Below are 21,196 nucleotides of genomic sequence, written 5' to 3'. Positions count from 1 at the left end.
GGGGGTGGCAGGGTAAGATGATGGAAATAACAGAGTTAGATCAGCAATTGAGGGAACAAGATATGCATGGAAGTAGACTTTAAGAGTTGGGCCCAAAGATGAACTGATGAAGCACAGAGGGATTTAAAAGAAAGAGCTGAGAAAGCAATTTTAAAGAGAAGAAGGTACAAACTACAACATTTTTAAAAAAAAGTTTTGTAAAGAATATGCCGGAGATTAGTAAAAAAAATACAACCAAGGCTGTCAGCATTTGACAAGAATCAGTAAACAGAGCTCACAGACGTAAATAAGGCACAGTCACAAGTATTAAACTAAATTTTACAATTCAAATGGTTTTGAAATAAGCTTACTTATTTTAAAAAATGAGAAGTATTTGGTACAAAAGATAATTTAAGCACAAGTAATTTTTAAAAATTGCTACTTGAGTAAATAACATTAAAGTCTGGGACTTGGGGAGACATTGAAAAGATCTTATGGAGTTCTAGCAATTCGAATGATTATAAACATTATACACATCAATAGATCAGAATTTAACTATTAGTTTTTAGATTCAGACCTCAACTCTAAACTGCAAATATAATGTTTTGTTTTAACACTCAATGTTCTTACCGTTCATGTACTTTGTTGCAGAGTACATACAGATGTCAGCACCAAGGGCCAAAGGACGCTAAAAAAAGAAAAATTCTTGTGATGAGACAAATGCAACATCCTGAAAGTCTATTTTTCTTTCTAAACTATCAAACTGAATTTTTTTTTTTAAAAAATGGGTTGTTCAACTAATTCCCAAAACACAGCAGGATCCTCCCGTTTGATAGAAGATAAGCTGGTGAAACAGCTATTATACTAGAGTATTAAGGTCGCGTGCTCACCTAAGCACAATTGTAAATATTTCAAAATTGCAGCACAAAGCCCCCAAACTTCAAGTTAGTGATTCTGCACAGAACTGATGGGCAACTCCAGTCTAACGAGAACAGTTGACAACAACAAAAAAATACTAAAACTAATGCATCAAAATGGCTTGTTTCGTTTTCCTTTCTCCCCCATTGTCCAAATTTCTCACTTCACATCCTGAAGAATTTGCACTCTTTGTGAATAGAAGTCTTTTCTGGTACTTCACCTCATTGGTACTTTATATATACAATGGGTACAGAAAGTGTTGCAAGGTCATTTGACTACAGCACCAGCAACAACCTTGATTACACCCAGACGTGCACTTCCACTTGACTATCAACAAGAAACTTGGTTAATTTCTGTACTTTAACCCTTGGGCACCAAATCTTTTACTGCAATATGGTTAACTATTAACTCAGCAAAGGGCAAGGACTATAGATCTTTCTGACCCCAGTACTCACTGGCCTTACTTAATTATCAAACTTCCAATATAAAAGGCCAGCATTAGTTTAGCCCTTTGAATCTGTTAAATGCTTTTCTCAAGGTGTCTAGCCCACACTAATTAGACTACTATCAGTTCATTTTACAACTGAACGCTGGTAATTATATGTACTGTACACGAGGACAGATACACACCATGTATACAAACAATTGTTCATGGTGCCCTCATAGGCAAGAGCTGAAATATCAAGAATCAGAATAATTGACTGCAAAGGTAGAGAATTAGACAAGGTTGGAACTTCTGCTATAACCTCTATTCATTAAAAATGGGACACTAAGACAAAACAGTGATGTAACTAAAATCATTAAATGGCAAATCTAGTAAAAATATGTGCCGCATCTGGCTTGACAAAGTGAAAAGTCAACCACTCTCATTTGATCTTCGATCAGAAATGAATCTTAGAGCCTAAGTTTACTACAGTTAAAAAGTTGAGAAATTTTAACACTGCACGTGAAGTTGGTTTCTCAGATAGGACAAACAAAAATTAAGATTATTTCAAATTCACAGATCATGGACAAAGTTGTTTCAGCCAGTATAGATTGCCCAGAAGGCAGTTAAAAATCAGCCACATTGCTGTGGGAGTGGAGTCACATGAAGGGCAGGCTGGGTAAAGATGGCAGATTTCCTTCGCACAGTGCAATCAGAAAATGCATATGTCAGCAGGCACAGAACAAACAGGATTGGTGCAAGTAAACATGCAGGCAGCAGATTTTTGGATGACCAAGATTACAGGGAGGTGGAATGTGGGAAGCCTACTGGAAGCCTTTTAGGATAGTTAAAGTCTAGAGGTAACAAGGGAATGGGCAGGAGTTTCAGGTGCAGTTGAATTAAGATGTCACGCAATTTGAAATATATGTAATCTTTGTGATGGAGGGGTGGTAATGTGTGGTTAGAAGCTCATCTTGGGGTGAAATATTTCGCTATGGTTATGAACAGCCTGGTTCGGCCTCAGCCAGTTACCAGGAGAGGGATGGAATCAGTGGTGAGGGAGTAGAGTTTGGCTCCCAGCCTGGATTGATATTCTGCATTGTTTGATTTGATGTGGTCTACAACCCTTTTCAGGCAGGGACAGAATTAGCAGCAGAGCTGGGTTGTGAACTAGCTATCAGCTTTATTGAGACAAAAAGTGTGGCAAAGTTTCTGTTGTCAAGCAAACTACAGTGATAAACTCAACTATTTACAATTGATTGCAGGTTATACTGCTCATGTGCATAACTAGACAGTACAGCAATAAAGTGACTTCTGGCAGCTTTTACAGCCTCTGTCTTCAAGCTTTTTTCTCTTTTGGGTTTTCATTGGCTTCTGGTTGCTTTCCACTGCAAAGACATTTCATGAGGATCTCTTATCCTTGTTCCTCTGAATAACCTCCCCCTCTTCCCAGTCACAGTTCATATGAGCAATAGAACATTCTGCATATTCATTGTTATTTTGTCTTCCTAGTACCTCGGAGTTGCTCTAATTATTACATTTCATCAACATTTCTCTACTCCCTACCAAAGCAGCATCAAGAGATTTAACTTTTAGCTGCAAAAAGCTTTTTCAAAACAGACTTAATCCCAGGATCTCTAACTTAGAGCATAGTGTCTTTCTGATCTAAGTTTTATTTACCTACTGTACCAAAAATGCAAGATTCTAATGACACTGTTAGCTTCTAATAATCAAATTAAACCTCACACAGACCAGAGGGAATTCCCTGTTGCAGCTTGGAGGCGAGTCCCCAGGGTCAGCGTGAAGCAAAGTCCGGCTTTTTAATTCCTATGGTGAATTCATTTCAATTTTTTTTTATTTTATACCAAAAGAATCTGTACTTAATTATCTGCACCTAAGACAGCACCGTAAGGGAATCCAATCCAATCCAATCCGGGACATTAGTGAATCAGATGGGGCTTCCTCTGACAATCATTAGATTCTCAATTCCAGATTTTTATTTAATTCAAATTCCATCATCTGCCATGGCAGGATTTGAATATGGGTCCTCAGATTAATGGTCTAGAGATAATACCAGTAGCCCTAGCCTCCCCTTGAAGTTAGCTAACAGCTAGAGAGTTACTTGTTAAATGCCAATCCTTCAAGGAATTACATTGAAAGGAGTTGAAAAAGAATTATGGTAATGAGATTTCTGAAGTGAAGATTGACTCACTGCCCTCCACCTCCCCTTCAACCAGAATCAAAAAGAGGAAAGACAAGTAGCAATAGAAATTAATAAAAATACACTTCAAATAAGGATAAGTGTTCATATTAAATTTTGGTCCGAATACAAAAATTCTACAGGTAGTAATGGGTAAACTAAATTAGGGATGTCATTACAGTCAAGAGTTCTACCAAAAGCTTGACAAAAGAAAGTTAGCCCATTATTTGATGTGGCGACAGGGTGTTATGTATGACATAGGAGCATTGTGGCAGAGAGGGAAATAGGTGACCACCAGGAATCTAAGAAAACCAGGCAAGTTGTGCAGGAGACACCAGTGTCTATTATGTTTGGCAAGTGGCATTTAATTTTGAAAACTAGCAAAAGCATGGTTTTACAGGGGAGTGCAGCCAAAAGACAAGTCCATGACACCTGGGGGTGTTGTAGCTGTATGAATAAAGAAGTTTGGAGGGGCAAAAGTGACAGGGGATTCCATAGCCTGGGGGTCAGGCAGATACCTTTGCAACATGAGCCATGACTCCAGGAAGACGTGTTGTCTCCCTAGTCAAGGAGACTGCACTCCAGTTGTAGGGTGTCCTTCTAGGGAAGGGGGAAAAAAAAAAGCCAGAACTCACTGTCCACATTGGAACAAGAGACATAGGCAGGAAGAGGAATGAGGCCTTGAAAGCATTCAGAAAGTTAGGAAAGAAGTTAAAATAGCAGGATTAGAAGCAATAACGTGAGGGTTACTCCCAATGCCATGTACTAGTAAGCACAAGAACAGAAGGATTGATAAATCAAATTGAACACATGGTTGGAATGATTTGGACATGAAGACCAAATGCAACATTTCCAGATCTGCAGATGATACAATGCTAAAGAACAATGTATGTTGAGGAAGATGGGAAACGTTTTCAGAAGGATTTGGACAGCCTTCACCAAATGAGTAAAACATGGCAGGTGTAAAATATTTTGGTAAAATTTCAAGTTACCACTTTGGGAAAAGAAACAGATGTGCAGAATATTTATTAAATGGTGGAGAGATTGGAAAGTGGATGATATGCAAAGGGACTTGGTGTCCTTCTCAATAAGTTACTGAAGACTAAGATTGCTGCACCTACATGTATTAGGAATATTTGCTTTTATTGCAAGATAAAAGTACAGAAGTCAAATCTTGCTTCAATTGTATAGGATCTCAGTTAGTCCATACCTGGAGTACGCAGTTTTATAGTCTCCTTATCTCAGGAAGGAGATTGTATAAATGGTGGTTCACTGGACTTGTTCCTGGATTGGCATTACTGCCCTATTAATAGAGATTGGGTGAACTGGATTTAAATTTTCTGGAGTGGAGGGATCTCATTGAAACCTACAACAATACTTACAGCAATAGACAGGGTAGATAGGAGGAAAAGGAAACAAAAAAAAAAAAAAAATGCTGGAGAAACTCCAGTCTGGCAGCATCTATGGAGAGAAAAGTTAGTGTTTCAGGTCCAGTGACCCTTCAGAAGAATTTAGATCCAGGATCACTGGATCTTGAAATGTTGACGGATTTCTCTCCACAGATGCTGCCAGACCTGCTGAACTTCTCCAGCAATTCCTGTTTTAGCTCTGTTTCCAGTACCCACAGTTCTTTGGACTTAAAACACAGGGAAAGACATTTCATCAAGAACAGGGGGCATAATTTAAAAATAAGGGAGAAAACACAATTTTAGGACTAAGAGTTGATTGTTTTTTTAAAAAAAAAACTTGGAGGATTGTGCATCTCTATCCCAGAGGGATGTGGAAACCTCAGTCTCTTCCTTAAATACACTCAGACTAAAAGTTTCTGATCACCAATAGCAAAAAATAAAGGATTATTGGAAGATTGTGGGTAAAAGAAATTGAAGTGTTTGATCACTCACTATCACATTTAATAGCAAAATAGTGGGGGAGGCGAAGGCCCAGTGGTGTTATCACTGGACTGTTAATCCAGAGACCCAGGTAACATTCTGGGGACCCAGGTTCAAATCCTGCCATGGCATGTGAAATTCGAATTCGACGAGTACCTGGAACCAAGAGTCTAATGATGACCAGGAATCCATTATCGATTTTTGGAAAAACCCACCTGGTCCACCTAATGTCCTTTAGAGAAGGAAACTGCCATCCTTACTTGGTCCGCCTACATGCGACTCCACACCCACAAATGTGATTGCCTGAACCGCCTTAAAATGAAGATCTAAAGCTAAGGTTGCGGTTGGTTTGCCGAGCTGACTGGTTTTTGTGCAACCATTTTGTCTCCTTTCTGACGGAGTCAGTGCTGTATAGCCTCCATTGAAGCACTGTTGTTCAGTCCCTCTCTCTGAATTTATATTGGCCAGTCGGTCATGGTGGGCAGTCTTGTTTCCAGCTTTGTACCGTGGTGGTATGTAGGTGTGGTCTATTTCAACATGTTTGTTTATTGCACCAGTGATTGAAAGCCTGGTCTCCAGGAATTCTCGTACTTGTCCCAGGCAAATTGATGTCCTTTTATGGCAGAGTGTATTGAAAACAAGGGAGAGTTAGTTGTGCTGTTTTGCTGCGTGTTGGTGTTCACATATGCTGATGGGGAGTTTCCTGCCTGTCTGTCCTATGTAGCATTTCTTGCAGTTGCTGCATGGTATTTTAAAATCACAGTTGTCCTGCTCATTGTGGGTATAGGGCCTTTCATCAGAGAGTGTAACTGGCGAAGTGTGGCTGTTGGTTTGTGTGCTATCCTTGTTCCAAGAGGTCACAGGAGTCTTGTAGTCAGTTCTGATGAGTTTCTAACTGAGGGCAGGGTGGCCAGCGTGTTAGGCCGTACAGTGTCTTCTTGGTGATGTTTGTTTGCCAGGCATTGGTGAACGAAGCTGTTAGGATAACCATTGTTTGCAGACACTCTGTATAGGTGCTCCTCTTTGTTTTTGTGCAGCTCTGGAGTGTTGCAGTGGGATACTGTTTGTTTAAACTGAATCTTGACACAGCTGTTTGTGGACACTGGGGTGGTTACTGTTGTAATTCAGGATTTGGTCTGTGTGTAGTCGCTGCATACACTAGTAAGGAATTCCCTGTTGTTTGTTCATTCCACCATTATGTCTGGAAACGGGAGTTGATTGTTGCTCTGTTTTTCCCTGGTCAACTTGATCACAGTGAATATGCTGTTAATAACGGTGGTGTGTTTCTAACTTTGCTTGTTTAATGATCACAAAGGTATTGTCCACATATCTAACCCATAGTTTAGGCTGGATCGGGGGGGGGGGCTGTGTGTTCCAGTCTTTGCACAACAGCTTCCGCTATGAGCCCTGAGATGGGTGAACCCATGGTTGTTCCATTAATTTTCTCATACACCTGGCTGTTGAAGACAAAGGATGGAGTAAGGCATAGATCTAATAATTTTAGCATGTTGTCCTTGCTGATTGTTTCATTGGAGGTTTGTGTTTTTTAGATTGTCCAGTAATGTGGCCATAAATTCAGAGTGGGTCACAACAACAGCATTTCAACAGAGGCTACACAGCACTGACGATGTCACCTAGAAGGGAGATGAAATGTTTGCATGAAAACCAGACAGCTCAGCAAACTAACCAATTCTTAACTGCCCTCTGGGCAATAAATGCTGGCCTGGCCATGACACTCTCATCCCGTGAACAAATTAAAAAAAAAGACAAACAGATCTACTTCAAATCTGCGCTCTAGTTTATGCTAGTGTAAGTATATTGCCATGGTTTCTTCTTAGTGTTCATACTTCTACATCTTGTTCAGTTTATACTTTAGAGAGTCTCTTCCAACTCTGACTACACAGTGCAAATTTCATAGTTGGAAGAGACTGTCTAAAAGTATCTCAATTTTGTTACATACTTGCATTCAATTTTTATCCCTGGAAGTACAATCAACTCTCCGTATATATTTGTTCCACAGACAGCAAATAATTCTAGCAACAGCAAGTAACTTTGTCATAAGCTGACTTCAAGTGAAGCCTTTTCGGCTGTCCATTAGCTTGATGCTAGTTTTATTACTCAATCAGAAAATGCAAAACAAAAAGGGTGGATTGCTGAAAGGCCATCTGTTTTTATTCAAAAGAATCATGAACAAAAATGTAGAACAAGCAGGAGAGTAGAAGTAGTGAGCCAGAAGATCAGGCATGATTATAAATCAAAAAAAAAAAAAAAAAAAACTGGACAGACAAAGAGCTATACAGTCAACTTCTGTGCTTCTATGTTTTGCAAGAAAAAAAAAGACACCATCTCAAAAGGGACCTGATCCGGAGATATGGGAAAATATTACAAAAGAAGCTGCAAATTTGAAGTATCAACAACTTCATAGTTGTAGAAAATATTATGTTAACACACAGTGCAACAATGTCTGCACCAGTAGAATGATCCAACTTTATTAGTTCGATTCAGATAGCATAACATCCAGATTACATCCTTCAGTTTTGATACAGGAGATTTTGCTGCAGTTGTCATGGGAATGTTACTGAATCCAGTACAAGTAGACTTGAGAAACACAAGTTAAAAAAAGGAAAAAACAAAAGTGATGAATGAATTCATTAAACATTTGAAAATGCATTCAAAAATTAATTTGATTCAGCAGTCTGGATATTTGTGAACCATCGCAATTACCTGGAAATAGGCTGACATGAAGGTGTTATCCACCACCAGAATGATATCTCCATGTTTGTGTACAGTTTCTGCACAACCCTTGATGTCAATAACATTCATCATAGGGTTAGTAGGGGTCTCAATCCAGACAAGCTGTGAAAAGAAATCATGAGTTAGAGGTTCCTCCAAATGGGGCATTCAGAAGTGAGAACAAAGTACTACAGACTGTAGGCTTCTTAAAGGCCACGATCAAGACCAAAATAGATCTTTCACTGTTTAGTTCCACTCTTCCTGTAAGGAGGAGGGTGCGGGAAGAGAGTTTACCTGACCAACCATTGCCAGCTCAGTCCCATTTTGATATTTCACCAACAGCTCCTGGAATCAGTCTTCGCCTAGTATATATCGAAGGCAGTAACATACTTGGAGCTACCATGGCTCATCAGTCCAATGTCCAACTAGACAAATTCTCAACAGTACATTTCATTCACCCCATTTTCTTTTCAGTTCAATCTTGCAACAAAAAAAAAAAAACTCCAGCTTTGGCCTTTCGTGTACACATTGGAAACAATGAATGACCTAATCCTCTCTTCAGTTGCAATATCCTTGATCTCTTATTTCAGTGCTTGCAAAGGCTGATCACTGCAGGGTGTAACTGATTCAAGGAAACACCAGCAAAACATTTTGATCACACTTGTAAATTCTGTGGAACTTCCTTCCCCACCCCACAAAACAAAATTAGCAAGCACTAGCATGAATTAGTAAAGTCCATTCTGAAAATAATACCTTTCTTTCCTGCCTGCCCACTTCCAGCCTTATCCTTTCCCTCCTGGTTCCAGGCCAGTGATGCTTTTTCAGTCATGGTTTTCCAATTCAGGGCCAGCAGATCCCACAACCTACTAAACTGGAGCTCTGAGAAAATGTTACTGCCCAGAATAATCTACAGCCACTCCCCTCCAGTTCTCCCACTGCACATACAACACCGCTTACTTCAGGTATCATTAGTGCATGCCTGATAATAGCAGATCAAGTTATCACAATTATGCATAAGCAACCTTACCAACTATCCTCCCCAACCAAGTTCTGAAATATATTCAACAGTTCAAGGTGTTGACATTAGGGATCATTCCAAACTCCAAGGCTCCAACTTAATACTGTCAAAGGTCAGCATCAGCACCTTTTCTGCTAACTTCACAAACTATGTTCCGAATGCTATAAAACTGAAATCTCGGTGTTCCTGCAAAACTTTTGACTCCCCACTTCCACTTAGTGCTACTAAACTCTAGCAACTAATCCCTACCATAAAAACCTCAATGCCCCTCAATAGTTTCAAACCCAAGTACCCATCCCACTTCAGATAAACTCTATTAGTTGAATATTCTTTTGGCTGGGGAGAGGTGATACTGGTCAGCAGCTCAAACCAGTGGATCTGGAACCTGATGAACGCGAGATTTCCTACAGTTTACCTTGGCCAGAAATGCAGCATAGAGAGACAGTGCAAGCCAAGAGTCTGGGCATTGGGAGCAGCCTCAAAATCAGAGGTAGAACCCATGCCAGAAATCAGCCCCTCCCACCCCACTCTCAAATGCTCATCCTAAATATTCAGCATTCCAGCTTTCTTAATCTCCTACTACTGTTCCAGCATGAATCATGCTTAGATAGGCCCACATTATTTCACTGTGCATCACTCAGACCTACAATGGGGTTGCAGTTTATCACTAAAAACAAAAAAAGTTACCACACATTGTATGGACTGAGGGGTGGAGAATTGGGCAATCAAAATTTAAGATTTTGTCTAACACAATTTTACCTTGGTGTTTGGCTTAATGGCTGCATCCAGACATTCCAATGATGTGCAGTCAATGAAAGAGATTTCCAAACCCATTTCGGATGCAACCCTGCGGAAGTATCGGTTGGTACCTAAAATACAAAATGTACTATCTTTTGAACTCATTTAAAAGTCTTTCCGTTGAAAAAGTGACAAGGAAACAAGCCATAGTTTCCAAGGTACCGAACCGATGAAAAAGAAAGATCAGCCACATTTTCCCTTCCCTTTCCCTGTGGGAAATCCTGTGTTACTTTATGCCACTTTGTTCAGAAGCTGTAAATATCTAGTTACGATACTAACTGGTTGAAGTAAATGCAAATAGCCTACATTAATGCCAGTTTAGATTTCCCACCCTCCTTGCAAAGGGGACATCAAACCAGCACATCTCCACAAAGGCACTGGGAAATTAGGAGATAGAGAATTTTGTCCCAAACGTGCAATACTTGTTTGCGTTACCTCCTATTCAATGCAGTTAATGACACTCATAACACCTTATGATGGACAGATTACCTACAAGAGTTCAAATCCAAATCATTAATAAAGTCACATTCATTTACTTGGTAAAGTGGTAGACAATTTATAAACACATATCGATTCAAATCTAATATTTTGAGACAAGAGCAACATTATGTCCTGGTGATGGAATGTGGGAATGAATATGGCTCAACACTGGATGAGCTAGAACACAAATTGCATGCCATCTGGTTGGAGTCTGACTGACTGTCCATAGCTGGAAGTATTGCATGAACCAAATTAAGTGGTTTGGGACTTTTTCCCCAGTCAAAATGTTTACTTGCGTATGACTTAATGTCAGAAAAAAGTCTTAACAAGTGAAAAATGTGCAAAGGGTAGAGGGAATTAAAAGTAGACCAGTAATTCAAGACAATGGTTAGTGCAGCAGAGAGAAGTGCTGCTATGCGAGAAAAAAAGTTAGTGGTTATGAGAGCACTGCACAACAAAAGTATTTAAGCAATCAGGAGTTGAGCAAGAATTAACTGAGAGGACAGAGCAGAACATGTCTCAAAACAAGAGAAGCTACAAATTGATAATGGAAGCAAGAGGAAGGAAGAAAAGAAAAAAAAGGGGACTAAGGTGTTGTGCCAAAACATAACACCAAATTAAACTAATCCCTTCTACCCGCCCTTGGTCCATATCCCTCCATTCCTTTCAAATTCATATGCTTATCTAAAAGTCCCTTAAACCCCTCTATCATATCTGCTTCCTCCACCACCACTAGCAGCGCATTCTAGACTCCTACCACTGTAAAAAAGCTTGCCCGTCATCTCCTGAGCTCCCCCCCCGCCTCACCTTAAAATGCATGTCCCCTAGTATTAGGCATTTCATCTCTGGTAGAAAGATTCTGACCATCAACCCTATCTATCCATCTCAATTTTACAGACTATCAAGTCTCCCTCAGTCTCTACCACTCCAGAGAGAACAAGCGGAGTTTTGAGCCTCTCCTTATAGCTCATACCCTCTAATCCAAGCAGCATCCTGGTAAACTTCTTCTGCACCCTCTCCAAAGCCGCCACATCCTTCGTGTAATGTGGCAACCAGAATATTACATAATACTCTGGGTGTCAGAATGGATCAGAGGCTGCTAGAGACAGCTGCCAAAAATGTTGTTTCTCCCATTGTTGCCCAAAAGAACAAAAAGATCCACAAGTTAAAAAGGACAAAACAAGCCAAGTGCAAGTGGTGGTACAGAAATAAAACGGAGTAAAAAGGCAGGAAAAGAATTAAAATTAGGATAGGAACTTGAAAGTTGAAGCAGTTAAAACCAGTGTATATCACCAAGAACAGAAACAAATGGGTGAGCAGGATTTGGAATGAGATAGGAACAACGATTTTAGACAAATGGAATTTTACAGGTAAAGATGAAAGTTGTCATATCTGATGGTGACAAAAGCAAGGATAGTATTGGGCGATGAAAAGGAAGTGCAAATAAGCAGTCTTGGCGATATAGCACTGAACACAGATCTAGATCACACAAGGCTGGGGGATTATGAACTATCCATTTCCATAGGGAATCAAGTAGCCAGCAAAGGGGATGGAATGAAGTTTATGACAGGGGTTAAAGTCAACAGTATCAGATCTTATTGATGTGGGTACACGGAGTGCAAAAGAGGCATAGCGTTGTTTTAAATTGGAATGCAAAGAATTTCTCCTGTTCCTCCAGACCCCACTCAGTGGTTGCTGATTTTAGTGGTCAGACAGCTTTCACCCGGCAGACACTGCCACTGCACTCATGCCTAGGTTTGCAGGAGTAGAGGAGATGAATGGAGAATGTTTCCTACTTCACTTTAACTGTCTGGTCACACAGTTTATGCCAAATAAAGTAGTTAAAATTCCAGTTATGTTCTTTCATTAATTCCAAATCAAGGAAACAAAAAACTATACCTCCATATACATCATTCACACAAATAATGTTATCACCAGATTTCAACAGGTGCACAATCGTCATTGTAGTTGACAAACCAGATGCAAACGCTAAACCTGCAGAAAGAAAAGTGGAAACAATAAAATGCCATTTCAGATAGGAGAGTCAAATACTTTTACACTGGATTGCATAGTATATGCAGCACAGAAATAGGGCATTTGGCCCAATTCATGCTTCTCTCAAGCCTCCCACCTTTCCTTACCCAAACCCATCATCATAATCCTTCATTCATAGGAACATTGGAGCAAGAGTAGGCCATTCAGGTTCTCAGGCCCGCTCCACCATTCAATAAGGTCATGGCAGGCAAATGGAGTTAGGCCTCAGATCAGCCTTGTGCCCATATCCCTTGTTTAATAAAAAAAGTTTAAATTTAACAATCAAATTAGCATCAACTGCCATTTGAAGAGAGAGTTCTAAACATCCAGTGTAGAAGTGGTAGTACACTCCTGAGTGTACTAGCCCCATTTTTTTTTTTTTTTTTAAAAAAAGGGCCATGGTCCCTGGTTCTACAATCTTCAATGACAGGAGAGCATTCATCTTTATTTACCTCATTTTCCATGTTAATATCCTGAGGACTGCAATTAGATTACCCCTTATCCTTCTAAATACGAGAGAATAAAGGTCTAATTCGTGTGATTTCTTTTACTTAAGACCTAAAGTTCAGATATTATCCTTGTAAACCTGTGTTGAACTTCCTTCAGGGCCAAAAGATCTTTCCTAAGGCATGGTGCCCAGATCTGCTCTCAGTACTTCAAATGGGGTGTAACCAGGATTTTGTATGACTGCAGCATAATATATGCCACCTAAAACTCCAATTTTTTAGATTGGAAGGCCAGCATTCCATTTGTCTTCTTGACTATTTTCTGCACCTGCTCATGGCATTTTAAGAGAACTACACATCTAACCTTCCCTTCGCACACCCCCATCCCCAAAAAAAACTCATTGGAGATCCATGGTCTAACTTGGTGCTTTCTACCAAATACCCTCAGTTCAAAATGCATAACCTCATCCTTGCTTACGTTAAAATCCATCAGCCACAGATTTGCCCATTCATCTAATCTATCAATATCCTGTTGTTAGTAAGTTGATGCTGTCATCAACAAGCTCACTTTTGGGTTATCAAAAAATTTGACCATTTGACTTTTTAAAAATATTATCTAATTCGTTAATGAATATTGTGACTAAGGAAGGCCACAACACAGATCCCTGCAGGACACCATTAGTTATATGCTGGCAATGAGTACTGGCCTATTATTCCAACTTGGTTGTGTGGCAGGAAACTAATTTCCTATCCATGTCAGTAATTTGCCCCCATGGGCTTCCACATTGGCTAGCTTTGTCTTGAGTGCACGAAGGATTAGGGAACCGCTAAGTGCAACGTTTTTCAATTATGACCTGAGTTAGAGTTCCACGCTTTTATCATTCTGGTTAAAGTTTCTTCTTAATATCCATTTAGATTTCTTAGTGACTATTTAATATTGGAATTCTCTTGCTATATTCTTCATCACAAAGTGAAGTAGTCTCTATCCCCAATTAAAACCATGCACAAAATTTTAAGAGACGTCTATTACGGCACCCCCAGCCTTCTTGCCAATAGGAGACCTAACCCATCATTTACTGACATATCCATGCATTTCTGATATCATCCTGACAAGCATTACTTCATCCACTCCAGCATGTGAATATTCTTTTATAATTCTGTGACCAGAACCATGTACAAAATTTTATGTACACAGTCTAAATTAAGGTTTAATATAGGTTTAGCACAACTTCCCCACCTTTCAATTCTACTGTTTGGGAAACAGAACCTAGTGCTCAGTTTCTTTTATGGCTCTGCTGTGGCACAACTATTAAAATCAATAAGATTATGCCTGAATCACTAGACTAACTCCACACCCTGCCTTTTTCATGATTCTCCAAGAATTCTGAAAAAAACTCTTTGCCCTCAAGATACTCAAAAAGGTGGAGTATCCACAACCCTTCAGGACACAGGCTAAAGATTCACACCCCATCTGAGTGAAGTAATTTTTCAGTTCTAACTGGTTCAACTTTTATCTGGAGACAATGATACTGTTTGTCCTGGCTGATTTTAGACTTGCCATTCTCTCCAACTACAAGTCATATTAGCAACTAAACAGTTCTTGTTCCGTATATAGCATTGAGGTGGGAAAGCGCCCTTCGCGCTGCTGAATGCTTTCTAAACTGTGTGAGGTTAAGAGATGGCATTAACTCCAAAAGGACAGCACTGGTGGCAATGCCATGACCTGCCTTTCTGCAGGCTTCTCGTGGGCAAGTATATACATTTTAACCCATTTATCACAATGGCATTTGATGCACATTACAGCAGAATTGCACATGCACTGTAAGTGCAATTTTGAAACACCAAGTCCGTTTTCAGCATTTAAAAAATATTAGGCCTCACCACACCCCATTTCACCCCCACCTAGTATTTGACATTAAAGAAACTTGTACATAAAGTATTGGTGAAAAATGTCGAGAGACAAAAGAGCCATCATATCCCAAAAAAAAAATGCTACTCCTCCCACAAAACAATACTCAAAATACCAGATACTGTGGCTTACTATATTTTGCTCCATCAACTGCTGCAATAGCTTTCTCCAAACAATTCCGTGTAGGATTTCCACTGCGACTATATTCAAAGCCCTGTAGAAAAATCCAGTAGTAGACACTTTAGCAACATAATTCGATCCACACAAAAAAAAACTTTGCAGATGAAACACCACAAATCCTCTGCCATGTGCAGTTATAAAAGGAACAAAACCAACACTATGTTTTTACAGTTTCAGTCCAATTGCAGTATTCACTCATTGTTAGCCATTATCCTTGGTCTGTTGGAGAACCATCGCTCTCTCCCCATACCAATTCTGCCCTTTCTCACTCTAAAAAGAGACTTTTGATGTGGCAATTGGCATTAGCAGCTTGTGATAAGTTAAGTTATCTCAAAATTTCCTTTGTTAATCTCTCCTCTCTATCCCAAACAGTGCATTGTTCTCTGCACAAGGGTCAATATTCACCATTTTATTCTCCAGAATAGTTTGACAACGTGAGATTTGTTAGAGCAACGACAGATTAAACCACTGACATACTTCCATTAACAGAGGGGAAGCAATGGCCTAGTGGTATTATCACTTGACTGTTAATCCAGAGACCCAGATAATGTTCTGGGGGGGCCTGGGTTCAAATCCTGCCACAGCAGATGGTGGAATTTGAATTCAATAAAGTATCTGGAATCAAGAATCAAGAGTCTAATGGTGACTATGAGTCCATTGTTGATTGTTGGAAAAACCCATCTGGTTCACTAATGCCCTTTAGGGAAGAAACTGCCATCCTTACCTGGTCTGGCCTACATGCGACTCCAGATCCACAACAAGGTGGTTGACTCTAAACAGCCCTCTGGGCAATTATTGCTGCCGGGGCAGCAACGCCCTAATCCCATGAACAAAAAATAAAAAATAAGAAACAGAAAGCAGCTGCACGAGTTTCCTGTCAACAATCATCTATCTAGAAGGTGACGATAATCCAAAGCTCCTTTTCAAAACCACAACTGTAATACTGTGAACAGTTCTGAACCCCTTCAAAAAAAAAACTGATATTGGAAGCAGTCCATAGAAGGACCATTAGGTTGAATCAGGATATGGAGAGATTTTATGAGGGGTTCAGTACGTTGGGCCTATACTCATTGGAATTAAGAACGGGAGGTGACCTTATTGAAACAAAAAATATTTTTAGGAGGACTTCATAGGGTAGATACTAGGAGGCTGTTTCCTATTGGAGATTCTAGGACCAGAGGGCCAAATCTCAGTAAGGTGTTGCCCATTTTAGACAGGTGAAGAAGTATTCATTCTCAGAAGATTTTGAATAATGGAAGTTTCTTCGAAAGACCACAGTAGATTGTCAAGGCTGGGTCATTAAATATTTCCAAAGCGGGGAGATTTTAAAAATTGGTAATGAGTCCAAACATTATGGGAGGGAACAAAAGGTAAGAAAGCAGAGTCAAGGATCACAGGATTAGCCACAATCTCATTAGATGGCACAGCAGACTTGGACCAAAGAGCCTATTTCTGTTCCTACATCTTATGGTCTTTTAACTCTATCCCCACTACCTTTGTTTTGATCAGATGTCATGTTGGCTTTTAAAAAAGAAATGGCAAGTATAGTAATCAAGTTCAAAATATTCACTGTTTTTTTTTTTAAAACCTCCCAAGTTAGAAACTTTAACGGCCTCTACCTACCACATCTCAATTTTCTGTACACTACGCAATTGCAATATTTCTGGCCTCTTGACCATGGCATCCTCCTCAATCTTACTCACTTTGTCCAGTAGCACCCATCAACCCACCTCAAACGTTCAGCAGTAATTCAACTTATCTAAACAATTGGCAAGGTGAGAATGCGTTGCTATGTCTGTGACCATACTACTTGAAATTCACGTTCACATTTCTTCACCACATATTCTCATGGTATCCAAACTGCCCTGTTCAAAAATCATAAAAGACATCCTAGGTATGACCTTGGCTTTCCTCAACATCGATTTGTTTTATTGTCACACATACCCAAGCACAGTGAAAAGCTTTTACGAGTAGTACAGGCAGATCATAGTAAACAAGGAGATATGGATCATGGCAGGTGCTAGTGGGGTACTTTGACAGTGAGGCATACAGGTTACACTGCACAGAACAATATTAACAAGAACAACATTATGTGACATTACAGAGGTCCATTCATCAGTCTAATAAACAGCAGGGAAGAATCTGCTCTCGAACCTGCTGGTGCACGTGTTCAATCTGTATCATCTGCCCGACAGAAGAGGTTGTAGGAGAGCATTGCGGGGTGGGATGGGCCTTTGATGTTTGCAGCTTTTTCACAGCAATGATGTATTTAAAAGGGTGTAAATGGAGTCCATGGATGGATGGTCAGCTTCTATGATGGTCTGGGCTGTGCACACAATCTTTAGTTTCTAGTGGTCCTGGGTACAGGAGTTGTTGTACCAGGCTGTTGTGCACCCGGACAGTATGCTATGATGCATCCATAAAAGTTGGTGAGGGTCCTTATGGGCATGCCAGATTTCCGGACCCACCCGAGGAACAAAGAGGCATTGCTGTGCCATTTACAGCATTTGCTAGAATCATTGCTTCTGGTCTAGTTCCATGCAACTGCCTTCACTGCATTGCATTGGGAAGAGTAGGAGATAAGCTATTACATTTCTTGTATTGGCTTCTCTTCTCTCATCTTTGAGAATCTCCAAGAACACTCGACTATCCTTCAAAAACAAAAACTGGTGGAAGTCTACAAGCATCAGTTTAGCTTTCCTTCTGGGTGCTTTAAGCTCTATCGCCAATTTTGCCAAATACATCTATGGCGTCTGTAAGCCTTATATCAGAGAGGCATTCTTTTACTCAATTACCTTCAACTGAAGTTAAGAAGATTAAAGCTGCCATTCTTAGTTCAACATCAAGAAAGTGTATCAGCAGTTTTGTGCCTATGGATAGTCCTAGTAGTCACTCATGATTTGAATCAAATGTTGCTTAAATTACAAAGATGCAAGCAGGCCAACCTGACGTACGTATACTATTAATTATAAGACAAAGAGCAGTAGGCTTTTTGGCCCATTGTAACACTGGAGTAAAGAATACACTTAGCACTAAAAACAAAGTGCTTACATGAATCTTATTAGCATCATCATAACAGGAAGAAAGTTTTTTTCTTTACAATAATAGCATTTGAATCCATTCAAAAGCCTAATAAAATAAATTGTTAAAAAACTCATCTGATGATATCTTCACTGAATGCAGATGAACTTTAGCTTCCAGTACACGTGACAATTTTCCAGGTCCCAACGGGTTCACAAGTACCACAAAATTCCCAAGATTGTTCTTCACGACATCAGTCCATTCTCAGTTTTACAGTGTTAGTCCTGGGGAGGTTGGAAGGAGGCAAATGAGCCCACTCTTACCTCAAAGCCAGTAGGCCATCTGCTCAGGCAGGAAAGCAGAGGGTTGGCTTTGTACATTGTCTGATTTAAAATGTGACACTAGCCATCCAGCAAAAGATGCAAGTCAAAAAGATACAATTGTCTTAAGTTTCAACCACTTCCTACAATTAAACATGCCATGGTCAACAAACCACTTAAAATTCAAAATCTTCTCCTAATAGTCAGCACTTTCCTTGTTCAAGCCCTCAGCCAGAGAAAAGTCTTCCCCCAAAATCAAGCTATCCCCCCTCCCAGAGTTTATCAGACTTGAAAATATTCATTTTACCCCGATACTTTTAGCCTCAAGATTGAGTTCAGCATTTGCGCTACAATTAATGTCCATGCAAACAAGTTTCAAATCTGCATCAAAAATAGACATTTGAGGTCGAAGCAACGTTTTTACCTCAAAGTTTGAGCATACGTGCTTCAAGAGATAAGTTGTGCAATTTGTGAAGGTTACAGGGTACAAACATTAAAAGTTTTTGTTTAACGCATGTACATGGTCAACAAAGTTGTTCTTTGCAGGAGGTTATCTGAAACTGTTCCAAATGTGCGTTAATTTAGAAAAATCAACATTTTGCAGCTCCGAGCTTTAATTTGGACAACAACTCATTTGGAAAAAAAGTTATTAATTTTAACATTACAAGGCAGAATTAAACATTATTGCTTATGAACAGACAGTAAATTTCCAATTCATTAAAACTAGTTTAATGATCTTGGCTCATGACAAAATATTAATCTAGACTAACACCACTCCCTAATCTTCAACAGCCCTACTTACATAGCTCACATTGAAGTTAATGTCTCATTGAAAGGGCACCACTTTGTACAAAACAGCACTTCCATCAGTACTCCACGTCCTGCTGCAATGCTTGAACTTGCACATTCTGATACAGAGGTAACACTACTCCCAACCGAGCCAAAATAACCACCCATTTCCACCAAAAGGTCTTCACAGCAAGATAACAAACATGCAGTTAAAATGACCAACTCTAACTGGTGCATGCTAAAATACTGATGCAACAGTTGGTCTACTTGAAAAAAATACCATTATACACAAATTTAACAATGAGTAAAATTTATGATATATCATTTTACTAATCAAATGACATTTCAGGTATCAGCTCTGCACATCGAACAAACTTATTTCAATGTTTTATGTTGTACACCTTCACTTTCAAATAATTTGACATTAAAATCAGCTTGTAGAAGCTCAGAAAGAAACAGTAAAAGGGATAAGGGAAGAACATACAACTTTATTCAATTCACCTCGACTGAGTAAGGAATACTTGACCAGATTTTTCCTTCCATGTTTCAGTTCCTTTGTAAACAAACGAGGAGATACTATAGAATCTAATTCTCAATCGGATTTTCACACAAGGCCTGGCAGATTTGTACTTTATGTTAAAGCCAACAATTTTGAAACATGATTTACCACACCAACACCAATTTCAGCATCTGCATAAAATCAATCGGTTCTAGCACTTTATTTCGGATTAAACTGGAAGTCAAATGACATGGAAAAAAATACTCACCAAATCTGCACAACAAAATGAATTTGAGCTCAAAATATGACGAGCGAGCCCCTACAATACTAAACATGAAAATAAAACATTTTTAAAGCACACACCAAAATCGCTGTTGCTGCCGAGTCAGATACTTTAGAGACTTTTAAGCGACTCTTGGATAGGCACATGGAGGATAGTAAAATGTAGGGTATGCAGGGTACATTGATCTTAGTAGGATAATAGGTCGGCACAACATCGTGAGCCGAAGGGCCTGTACTGGTCTGTGCTGTACTGTACTGTTCTATGTTGTAAAACGTGGATGATGTACAGGACAAATTATCAGCATATTAATAATATCCTTGTTCCCCCCCCCAACACCAACGTTTTAATGGAACCAAATAAAACCCACATTGACAAAAATGAGCCCGAGGCGTGTGCCTCTTCATACTAGTCAGGAGTGATATTAGAAACTAAGCTGTCTTGCTATTTCACACTTACCGCATGCTGCCCAGGAGCACTTTGTTTAAACGTTGTAGATAGCGATATTGGAGGCACCACTGCCATTGACTTCCACTGTTCCGGATCCTGCCCCGCATGAAGTGCCTGGGTAGAAAAATGTTCAAAAGGTGGCAGAAATTCACCCTTCAACTCGCTATTCTTGCAACCAGCAGACATCTTATTTTGGTTAGATTTGTTACAATAACCTTAAACAGAAATAAATATACAGTCGACTTTTATTGGGGCCAAGCCTTCCTTTTCTCCCCCTGCAGTAAAACTCAGCTCATTGGTAAGCACCGAAGGCGGATTCCTCCCTCGTGACACGACATGCAAAACGCTGACTCTTAACCTTTTAACTGCTGTAAAACTTCAGCAACGACAGTAGGTATAATAGCTCTGGTCTTATTGGCCAAACAGGACACGCAAGATCGTCAATGCAAATAACATAATCTCACAAAATTTTTTTAGGAACAATTAACCCAAATCATATCAAATTAATTAAACTTTCTTTATGACCAAAGCAACGGAGAACAAATGGATAGTAGGAACTGCAGATGCTGGAGAATCCGAGACAACAAGGTGCAGGGCTGGATGAACACAGCAGGCCAAGCAGCATCATAGGAGCAGAGAGGCTGACATTTCGGGCCTAGACCCTTCATCAGAAAAGGGGGAGGGGGTTTTGAAATAAATAGGGAGAGAGTGGGAGGCGGATAGAAGAGGGATAGAGGAGAGGAAACAAACAGGTCGAAGAGGCGGGGATGGAGCCAGTAAAGGTGAGTGTAGGTACGTAGGTAGGAAGTTAGGAAGGGGATAGGTCAGT

At 39.8% G+C, this 21,196-nt stretch overlaps 1 protein-coding gene across 2 annotated transcripts in view; it reads right to left on the bottom strand.

The window, feature by feature from the left end:
- Window positions 1–20,712, bottom strand: part of LOC109922452 (cystathionine gamma-lyase) — a 45,853-nt gene extending 25,141 nt beyond the window's left edge. Inside the window, exons 1-7 of one of the 2 annotated variants that reach the window (XM_048602030.1) lie at window positions 20,583–20,709; window positions 20,377–20,481; window positions 14,961–15,042; window positions 12,339–12,434; window positions 9,921–10,030; window positions 8,135–8,266; window positions 610–667 (exon numbers count right to left, since the gene is read on the bottom strand). In XM_048602030.1, coding sequence (XP_048457987.1) covers window positions 610–667; window positions 8,135–8,266; window positions 9,921–10,030; window positions 12,339–12,434; window positions 14,961–15,042; window positions 20,377–20,442 — 544 coding nt within the window. In that variant the 5' untranslated portion in view covers window positions 20,443–20,481; window positions 20,583–20,709. Of the gene's footprint in view, window positions 1–609; window positions 668–8,134; window positions 8,267–9,920; window positions 10,031–12,338; window positions 12,435–14,960; window positions 15,043–20,376 lie in introns of both variants that reach the window. The other variant, XM_020522505.2, reaches the window with a different exon arrangement.
- Window positions 20,713–21,196: the final 484 nt, after the last annotated feature.

This window comes from Rhincodon typus, chromosome 10 (genome assembly GCF_021869965.1).
Source record: "Rhincodon typus isolate 14 chromosome 10, sRhiTyp1.1, whole genome shotgun sequence".
Taxonomy (NCBI): Eukaryota; Metazoa; Chordata; class Chondrichthyes; order Orectolobiformes; family Rhincodontidae; genus Rhincodon; species Rhincodon typus.
The sequence above is the reverse complement of the archived record's forward strand: the minus strand, read 5'-3'. Positions and strand labels throughout refer to the sequence as shown.